Source organism: Oenanthe melanoleuca, chromosome 2 (assembly GCF_029582105.1).
Source record: "Oenanthe melanoleuca isolate GR-GAL-2019-014 chromosome 2, OMel1.0, whole genome shotgun sequence".
In the NCBI taxonomy this organism is placed as follows: Eukaryota; Metazoa; Chordata; class Aves; order Passeriformes; family Muscicapidae; genus Oenanthe; species Oenanthe melanoleuca.
In genome coordinates, this window is record NC_079335.1 from 23,740,532 (window position 1) to 23,751,145 (window position 10,614).

Below are 10,614 nucleotides of genomic sequence, written 5' to 3' on the forward strand. Positions count from 1 at the left end.
ATCAGCTTGTTCTTGCCCCAATTTAATCGGTACATATTTTACACTGTTAATGAAGTGCTGTATTGCTTGATACAGAGTACAGCTTTAAGATCTGAAATGATGCTGCTTCCTCAGCAGCACTGCCCTGAAGGTACTCAAGAAGTGCTGGGAATTGCACACAGTGCTATTAATGGAAGGATGTGAGCTTTGCTGTCTGGAGGAGGCAGCACCAGCATGCCTGATGCAGGGTGGCACTGAAGCCCTCAAGTTAAATTCTCTGTTTCCATTTATACTTGGCCATCTGATATATTCATAACAGGATCACACAAAAGAACAAGAGCTACCAGAATAGATACCAATTTGACATCAACTCAATACACATGGATTTCTGCACAATTGATCATTTTATTGGAATCTGTTAAAAGATGTTTGTTCAGATCACCTGTTCAGCAGGCAGTTATGCTGCTTCTGTTCACTGAATACATACTGAGCAAGTCTCCAAGCAATACATAAATATAGTCTGACCCCGTACTTAAGTATCTTTACTACAAAAAAACAGCTTCTCCTCAATAAAAGTTGTATCCACGGGACCAATGTGCATTTCTTCTAGCTATGACTTGTACCAAATCTGTATCAACAATCATAGGTTAAATACATTAATGCATGTTAATAGAGCTTTAACAGTAAAAAAAGTAAGAAAGTTAAATACTGCAACAGCTGAGATACATACTGCATTCAAATGATAGAACATAGTCTATTGATCTAGTTAATGACACAGTCACCAAAACACAACATACAGAAGCAATGTCAACAGCCAGTACTTGTCTAAGCATTTTAGAGTTCCTTTTCCTTCAAATAAAGAAGGGTTGTGTACATCTTGAATGTGAAGTTAGTAATCATTAACCTTACAGCAATATTGATGCTGACAGTTAAGGTTAGGTACAGACATACTAAAGCTGCAGGCCACTGAGTACACATAGCATTTGTGAGTTTGAGTAGCCAATGTTTACTATAGGACAAGTTCATTGTTCAAACTAAGTGCATCCTATGTAACAGTAGCATCAATTGGCAAGACATATTTGGTAGAAAATACCACTTTAGAAACCTAGCATATTTCAGTTTATTGAGTAAAGTGTTGATTTAACTAGCTATGATGAGGTCTACGGAAGTATTTTAACTGAAATACCTTGGTAAAGTGAAATAAGCTGACCTATTATTGTTCTCTAGAACCCAGGAATAAACTTAAGCGTGTTCTCTCAGTCATCAAGGACTAATATTTCAGCAGGCATTTCAGTCTTTAACCTAAGGGCAGTTAAAATAAATCCATATACAATACAACATACCTCAAATAGCTGCAATGATGACCAATTAGCTGTCAGTCTCTACTTTTACCCTTACAATCCCAACAATTTTGGCACACAAGTATAGCCAACCTTTTAAGCTGAAATTCAACCATTTCAAGCCAGAGAGACCCATTTCAGAGACTGCTCTGTGATAGCGTTCTGGACTGTAAAAACATGCATACACCAGCTGCCCAGAAACACACAACTAAAAGAAATTGCTAGAAATAGCCACTGAACATACACATGCATGCCAGTGAGTTTCCCAATTAAAATGCTATTTACAAGCCATGCTTCAACTTTTTTGCAATTTGTAGTTTTTAACCCAACTTATATGTATGAGTTCAAGAGAAGGACATATAATGTGACCTTTTGAAATATCCAAAGTGAAAACGAGTGCAAGTTACAAAGCTACAAAGAGGTTAGCAATGATTTCCTGATCCTTTCAGGTGAAAATTTACTAGATAAACAATGCCAGGGAGAAGTGGAGTCTATGAAGGACAGGAAGGAACCTTCAGGAAAGCAAACACAGCCTTAGCCAACAATACTGACTTTTCAAAAAGTCTGAAAGTTTCTTTACACTGAAAACTGAAGTCATCTGGTATCTTGCCCCATGTTGTAATGTATTATTGCCCTACAAGTTGTGCAGAAACCCACAGTCAAGTATTAATGCACAAGAAATTTAGGAATTACCGTGCACAAGATATGATTAAGCTGTAACAGAATCTCAGGTATTGATTATGGCTTAGACCTGCTTTGAAAGTCAACACTTAGACAAATATCCTTATATGAATGACATTGTCCATATGAAAGTGAGACAACTTTGTTACACTGAAGACTTCCTTGGTTAAAGTGACCTTCTGCTTAGAAGAAACAATAGACAATATATTCACAGATAACCATTGCAAGACTTAGCCCTGTAAAAAATTCAACAATACTTTTTACTTATCTTTTCCTAAAGTGTGTTTATTTGCAGATATTTTATAAGCATGCTGTTCCTTGAACAGCCAGATCTTTGATAGTTAATTCTTTATCCTACTTCCTCCCTCATCCAAATCTGCCAAATTCAAGACATTGTTCTAGCAGCATTCATGAAAGCAATAGTGCAAAGTTGTTATAAAAAGCTTCTCCCAAGCTAGGACATCCTCTTCAAGTTTTGTATTGGGTCAATAGCACTTCCCATGTTTTTAGAGCTCTGGAGAAAGGCAGGAACAATAGATATGCTGAATCTAACAAATGAACAATTGTTTGCCAAAGGCTTTTTAAAATTTTATTTTTGGGTGGATTTTTTTAAATTTGCTGCTCATACTGGCCCTTGTTACAACTTTGGTAACTAGTGCACTGCATTTAATTCACAATTCCTCATCTTGATATGCACCTATAACATGTGAATTGAACTGCACCACAATAATTGTAATGTCATCTCTATACATTCGAGCCAGCTCTTCTGGAAGACTAAGCATCTTGGACAGTCGCTCATGATCCACAGTTCCAAATTCATTGTTACCCACTGCATGACGTATCAGGTGAGTTGCTGCATTCTGATCTTCAAATACTGAAGAGATTCTTGCTCTCCTTTCTGTTAAGAGCCCATGCATCTGTCCCAAAGTTACCTTATAGCCACCAACAGCTATTGGTTGTTGGTGGTGAACACCTGTGAGGTACTCCCCCACAATTCTAGCCACGTCTTGCCTGTGCATTGTCTCCCACAGCCCATCTGTGGCCAAAACCAGGAACTTATCCTGTGGCCGTAACCTGTGATGTATGACTTCTGGTTCAGCTGTGAGGTATGGGGGAGTGTGATAGTTTGGAGGAATAAACTTTGTATATTCATTTTCATTCAGCTGATCTGGGCCAGATTCTACTACTCTCTTCTGCAGTTCAATACTCCATTTAAACTTCACGTCACCAAAAGCTCTGAAAGGCATCAAGAGACCCAAGAGACGATCTTGTTTCACAAGACTCTTTTCTTCAGATTTTGGATGCTCCATTTTCACACGTTCTACTTCACGTTCATTTTGTGCATTGTGGTCATAGGACAAATTAACTGCAGACCAAGATCCATCCTCTTCTTGAACACCAAGCATTGCTCTACTATCACCTGTGTTTGCAATGTGCAAGTCGACACCATCCACATGGGCTACGCAGGCAGTTGCACCAGAAAATGCTACTCGCAGTACTAGGTAGTTGAGAAAAGAATTTGGATCTCCTACTTGAGCTTCCAAAGAAATATCATTATCAAGCCTCTTAAAGGCATTAATTAAAGCTTCTCTCACATCAGTAGTCTCTCCACTGTTGAGATCAATCAGCTCCTGCCAGTAAGTTCTTAGACTGTTGAAGTAAAGCTTGGAAGCCTCTTTGCTAAAATAATCGTTGGGATGCTTGTGCCACTGTAAAATGGGCAACAGAGCTCTGCCACTCTCCACAGCATTTTCTATTTCAAGTAAAGTCTCATGAGGTAACAAAGAGACAGCAATGTAGTAAAACAGTCTTTCACTGACAGCTTGAGCACAAGCACAGCCTGCGTGGCCATCAAACACGCCCAGAAGCATCCCTCTTGTCTGTAAACAAGTGGCAGCACTCCTCCGGTCCTCTATCGGAGCATTAGCAGGCAACTGGTTACTATCGAAGCCAAGAACAGAACTTACATTCTTACCATCAAATTCTGGGACTTTGAAACTGTATTCATTTGCCTTCAGAATGCTGTTGACCTGTGAAGGAGTGAGGTAAAACCTCTGCGGAGTAGAAGCGTAATCCCTTGTGTGAATAAAGTGATTAAAGTGCTCCTTTGGCCTGTAAAGTGCCGCAAATTTCTTCTGCGGTGCATATCTGAAGTGACTGTGAGCAAAATGGGATGACAAACAACACAGATGTCTATGGTGGCAGTAACACACAGTACTGCCTATTCTGCTAATCTCACAGTTACGAATCAATGGGAACAGATGAGCTGGTGCTGGCATGGCATCAGACAACAATGGCAGCCTGGAGCTTCGGACTGGAATTGCTGAAAGACAAGAGAACAACTATGCTTAGCGGGACAGCTAACAGATTTTTTTTTTTTCCCCCCCCCAGAATTCTGACTTAAGATCTTTACAGCTCCTAACCAAGTTGCTTAGCATATGGAGTTCACAGCTTCAAAGGAGTTGACAAAGAAAGGCATTGCAAGGTGCTTGTTTATAGACACTACATTTGGCTGTAACAAAAAAGCTATGCCATGCTTCAGCACAGGTATTTTAGCTCTTATACCCACTCAGATAGTAGGCAGGAAGTGAAAGCATCATCCAGACAGTCAATGAAGCTTCAAACAACTTAACACAATGGTCAGCATGAAGCACTCCACAGAACTGCCACAGGACTTTTACAGATATTTGCTTTTCTGGTGATTTCACAGCTGACAGAGAGAGATAGCACACAACAAAGTAAACTCTTTCTAGAAGGCTGAAAAAGCACCTAACAGGAAGACTCAAACAACTGAGATGACATGCAATGAAGATGGTTTAAACAGCCGAAGCAAGAAGTAGGTGATAGAGAACTGATATTCTTTATGCAATCAAAAGCCAGAGCAGGTTTTGTTTCTTTCCCCTCCTTTCACATGTAAAGCCTCAAACTTGCGTGACATATACAAAATAGCCACAGCAGTCTATGTAGCAATTTCCCAGCTTAAGATGCAAGTACAAGAGGTAGAAAGGAAACAGATCTTTCCAACAGCTATTCCATCCCAGTACATTTTAAGATTATAAAACACTTTAAAAAGCTACCCAGTTGAAGGCCTATATGCAAATTGTTTGCTTCCATGGCTAGAAGAGAGGCTTTGCACTCTAAAGCTAGTTCAGTGTTAAGATAAACCACTAGTATCTGAAAAAATATTCTATTGGTACTTACCACATCTAAAAGCATTACTTATTTTTTCACTTTCCTGAAGATAGAGTCTGGCATAGCATACTCCTTTCTTGTCCCCATTTACATTCCAAATCACAACATTAGTGAGAGTGCCTCTCAAAAGCCTTATTCACTATGTCTCATTACCAGGAAGTCTTTTACAGTGTAATACTTGAGAGACAATTCCAGAGTGTAAATGGAGTTGAACTGTGCCTTGTGCAAAGTATGCACATTTAAGGTAAACACAATTTTCTCTTTGATGATCAAGTTTCCTGGTAAAAGCTTCTTCTCAGAAAAGACCATTAGAAGGCTTACTGTAGTTCTAAGTACTAATCTATCAGCACTGTTACAAGTGAAATTGTTTTACTGAAGAAATGGATATTGCTGTGTTATGCAAGGTGCTACAGTCATTAAATGGATTTTTTTTTTCAGCCAAGCAGGCATCCCAGTATTTCAGATGAGACTCAACCCCAATAAAATGTGCAACAAACCCCAATGCTCAGTCTAAAGACTCATGCAATGCAGGAGAAATTGCATTCCATTAGCTTTCCATAGCTTCAGCCATGATTCTGACCACCTGGGCCAGGAGAGAAGTGTTTAGAAAGATATGAAGCTTCACCCCATTCTCCTTGTTTCAAGAAAGGGAAGCAAGTCATATTCTTCCCTCCAAGCATATTTGTTCTTTTTAAGTAAACCTGAGTAGAGCCCATTTCTCCGTTACATGACATGTAAGTGCTGAAAGCACAGTAGAATTCATGTTGATGTCACTCTGCTGACTCCCTAGTACTAATGAATTGTACATCAACAGAAACCCTCCTGAGTCTCCCACTGACAGCTGAAGATTGAAGCTTTCTGTTATGCTGGTACCAGGAAGAGCTCACACTGTAGTCCAGACACCCAGAAGCAGTGAATTGGCTGAAGCTTCCAGATGCATACTGAATTTATGTTAGCCATTTGCATCTCCAGGCCAGGCTGCACATGCACACAGTATGACAGCAGTAGACTGCAACTCCAAATATAGATTTTAAATTCTATTCACTGCCTTCTAATTATATGGGAGCTATTTTGGTAACAGTTATGTATATTTCTTCATGTGACATTTAAAAGCAACAATTTTGCTTAAGGTTCTATGAATGTGCCTGGTCTACAGCAACACCTCAGCTTCAGCGCTGGTCTCCCACTATACTCCACCTGGATCAAGCTGTCCTGGCTGCTCAGCATTTGTGTTCAGTGCTGACCCACAGTGGTGCCTCAACTCTTCTGACAGTTTTGTTGGTCCATGATGAAGCAAAATACAAATATATTGCTGCTGTAACAGTTCTGCAGTGCCACCAGATGGTATTTTTATGATTTTTAATCATTAGTTTATCAAATGTTAGATGAAATCCAAGAGGAAGTAGTAAAAAGTTGGCCTCAAATTTTCCATGGCTCATATCATTTACAGCAGATCTATGCCAGCTTAAAAGATCAGTCTGTTTCACATATCAGCTTCAATAATTCCATGTTGATTAAGTAAATGCCTAATTCCAAGCGTCCAAACTTGAACTGAAATAAAAGTCTCTCCCACTTAACCCCACAACACAGCTGCCACAATATAACCAGACACTCCAGCTACCCTTTAAATTATTAAGATTCCAAGACCGTGGTTGATCAAAAGATGGCAGAGAAGAAAAAGAAGGCAAGACTACTTGACTTGAAGTCTACTTAAAGACCGATTTGAAAACAGTTCAAACAAGATTTGTGAAGATATTAAAATCAATCCAGTGTAAATAACTCTCCAAATCCAAAGCAGGGTACAAGTGCTATTTTTCAAACTGTAAATATATAACCAATATAGATGGTCAGATGGCTTTTGTAGTACTACACTGAAAAAATACAAAAATATTCCACCGTTCTTTAATAAAGGCTCATTATAGCCATACTATTAGGGCTAACTGACACTGCACAGGCAGATTCCTCCAAAGCACTGTGCCAAAGACACTCGTGGCTTCAGGCAAAAGCACTCACTCGGGGTGCCTTTCCTACACCTGACAGACCTGAACGAGCCCGCTGGAAAGAACAGGGAGGAGGAATAAGAAGCATTCAACACAGCAGCACCGTTAATCCTTCTCTCCGGCCTCAGACACAGCCCAGCAAAGCAGCCCCTTCCCCGGGTCCCATCCGACCCCCGAGCCCGCCGCTCCACGAAGGGAGATACATACCGATCCGCCTGGGCCCAGGACATACACACATTCTCCTGTCACAACATGAAGCCGCCAACATCCACAAAGCAGAAGCCCGGGGGGCGGGGGAAGAAGCAAGGCAGAGAGTTTGTTAGAGAAGACGTAGAGCTCCGGCACGGAGGTGGGACGGCAGACAGGAGGAGACGCACACACAGCCCTTCTGCGGGCGCACGGCGCCGCTGCCGCCGCTCGCCCGGCGATGGGACCGAGCCAGCTCCGCAGGGGCCGCCCGAACCCGCCGCCCGCCCGGGCACCGAGCCCCGCCGGCCCCGCTCTCCCTTCCGGCAGGGCGAGGGGCAGGGCCGCTCCCGCTGCGCGCCGCCGGGCGGACAGCGCTGCCCGCTCAGGCGCTGCGCGGCCCCGACATGGCCGCCCCTCCCCAGCCGCCCGCCCGCCTCCGGCACGACCACCGCCTCCTCCCTCCGCCCGTCCCGGGCACAGACCTGCGCCTCTCCCGGGCGGCTCAGGGAGACGGGGAAAGGACCGTGCGGCACAGGAAAGGAAGCGGGCCGGCGGACAGGACCGCGCCACCGCAAACGCACCCGCCGCTCCGAAACCCCCCCGACAGCCGCTGCCTCACGCCCGCGGCCGCCGCGCCTTTATAAAGGGCCCTGCGGCGCGCGGCGCGCCGCCCATTGGCTGCTGAGGAGGGCAAGGCGGGCACGTGACGCGCAGGCTGAGGGAGCGCGCGGGGGGCGGGGGAGGAGGGGGCGCTGCGTGCGCGCGCACCGCGCAGGGGCGGGAAGGGGCGGCGGCGGCGGCGCGCGCTGTGTCCGCGCCCCTCCCCGAGTGTCCGAGCGGGCGGGGAGCGGCACCGCGGGGCTAATGCCCGGGGGAAATGGGGCCGGGGCCTTTCCCCTGGAATGCTCCCGCAGTGTCTTTGACAGGTACAAAGCGTTAACTCCGCCAGAGACCGCTAACGTCTGTCCCCTCAGCCAGGGACTGCGCAGCCCTGTGGGGGGAGAAAGCCCCTCACACTCCTTTGGTCAGGAGTCAGAGTCACACAGCTTCTCACTGCTACGGAGACTAAATACGGGAAATATTTTATGGTCTAAATTTTGTAGGGTGTGTTGGCATTTACTCTGAAATCCTTTTAAAGAGGGTGCTTTTTGTTTGGGTTTTTTTTTTCCCTCTTGAAATGTTCGAGTTGTCTTGCAGTCAGAAGGCACGTTAACTCCGCAAGAGACCACTGAAGTTTGTACTGAAACGTGCGGGGTTTATGGTTTTTATTAAATTATGATTAATTTGCCCGTGGTGTTTTGTCTTCTCCAGCATCCCTCCAGCAAAGCAGGCTGCAGTGGAGTGCCATGGCCGGGACTCTGCCCTGCCATCGCATCGCTGCCGTCGCTGCAGCAAGGAAAGGTCTGAGGGCAGGGGCTCCAAGGAGGAGCAGCCCTTCCCCACAAGGACAGCGCGTTCCTGCCGGTGAGGAGCAGCAGGAGCCTCCCCTCCCTCCTTCCTCTCCTCTCTTAGTTCCCGTTTTGTCCCTGTTCCACATCTCTAGGGCAACGCTCAGTTTTGCATGTGCTTCTGAGGTATTACTCTGATCCAGACTTACTCTTCATGTGCATTTCCGAATATGGAAAGTACATAAATTCGACAGTATTTTGATTTCCTTGATCATCTCTCTGTTTATAGATGCCTGTGCTCTCACACCATACTGTTTTTCAGGGTGCCCACTTTGCTGTGTGTTGTTGGCAGCAGATGTTAGCAAGCCTTGGGGTGTTGCAATTAGCAACTGTAACAAAACATAAATTTTTGACTATACTTATGTGTTTATTCAGATGGTACGATGTGTACAACTGTGTACTGAAACCTGGAGAAGAAAAAAAGAAAATCTGCGCTTAGTACCCAGAAGACTCAAGAGCTCTACTTGAATGTAAGAGTGTGGAAAGTACTGCCCTGTGACCCTCTGTGTGAAAACCTGCTAGAAAGATAAAATTATGCCATCCATAGAAATGCAAGTCTTTCATGGTAGTGGTTGAAAACACTGAGTATTAAAATTTTCATTTATTGCTGTTCTGGGTGGCTTTTGAGAAACTTGTTTGTTTATCCAGAATGGTACGCCATCATTTTCACTTTGAAGCTTATTTTAGAAGTGAAAAAAAACAAAAAAAACAAAGGCGTCTGACAGATACCATTATACATTAAAAACTTCATTAAACAGCATGGAAAACAAATTATTTGCATTCCTTTTAAACGGTAGCATATGGTTAAAAATAGATTGCCAGCATGTGCTGAAATAACAGCCATTTACATAATTTTCTACTTGCAGCAAGAATGACTGTAAGGCCCCAAGTTTGGAAGTTTTCTTATGGACTATGTAAAGGTGCACTATCAAGCCACCTTCTTACCTTGTCAGAAGGAAGAAGGCTGTGGGAAGACAGATCTCTGCTTGGGTGAATTTGAGTCATCATTCTGCGAGTAGATACACAGAAATGGATTAGGATGAAGTCATCACTGATCACCTCATATTCCTCTAAGTGAGGAGTTTGGAATGGTTTCATGTATGACTTTCACAGGGAATGTTGCTAGAAAAACAGTCCACAAAATAGTTAGCATTTAGCACTTTTGGTCCTCAGAACATCTTGTGCCCAATAGTTCAATTCTCCGTATTTTGCTGTGAAAGTTAAAAGTTAGTGGTACAGCTCCCTGTTTATTGATTTAATTATCCCTTTCTTCCTGATTTAAGGCCAGGAGAGGAGCTACTTTTAGAGCTGGTCTTGGAAGTTGTAGCTCTCTGTCTCACAGTATCCTGCTGATATATCTGAACATCAGACAAAATTCAAATTTTAAAATATTAATGAGAAAATATTCTGGCCTAAGCAGCCACATATAAATCCCAGAAATTAAAGATAAAATGCTGAAATTTGGCTGATGTTTTGCTCCTCAGGCTTACATGAGTTTGCTGGTGAGCTGCCAGAAGTTGAATGTTGCAATTTAACTGGAAAGTTAGATTTTTTCCTTCTCTTCATCTTGCTGCTGTCATGACCTTTTTGTGCACTTTGAGCAACGGTCCATTTTTGCTGATTCTAAAGAACAAAAAATATCTTAATGAATAAAAACATGTTGTTCCACATTTGACATTTTACACTCGAGATTGATGGAAAAGCAATTACTTGTAACTACTTCAAGGTATGCAAAGTCTCCCTGTTGCCCTGGATGAAAGGATTATCAACAGAATGTAACAAGAG

General features: G+C 43.2%; 1 protein-coding gene across 3 annotated transcripts; it reads right to left on the reverse strand.

Moving 5' to 3' along the window:
- Positions 1–364: 364 nt before the first annotated feature.
- On the reverse strand, positions 365–8,068 carry PDP1 (pyruvate dehydrogenase phosphatase catalytic subunit 1). 3 transcript variants are annotated; one of them, XM_056484089.1, is made up of 3 exons: positions 7,864–8,068; positions 7,400–7,434; positions 365–4,323 (listed from the first exon to the last, which is right to left on the reverse strand). In XM_056484089.1, the coding sequence occupies exons 2-3, from the start codon at positions 7,428–7,430 to the stop codon at positions 2,672–2,674; spliced, it is 1,683 nt and encodes a 560-aa protein (XP_056340064.1). In that variant the 5' UTR covers positions 7,431–7,434; positions 7,864–8,068; the 3' UTR covers positions 365–2,671. The 3 variants fall into 3 exon arrangements, with proteins under 3 accessions (XP_056340064.1, XP_056340065.1, XP_056340063.1); XM_056484090.1 differs by lacking the exon at positions 7,400–7,434 and having other exon boundaries at positions 7,864–8,001; XM_056484088.1 differs by lacking the exon at positions 7,864–8,068 and having other exon boundaries at positions 7,400–7,811.
- Between the last annotated feature and the right edge of the window lie 2,546 nt (positions 8,069–10,614).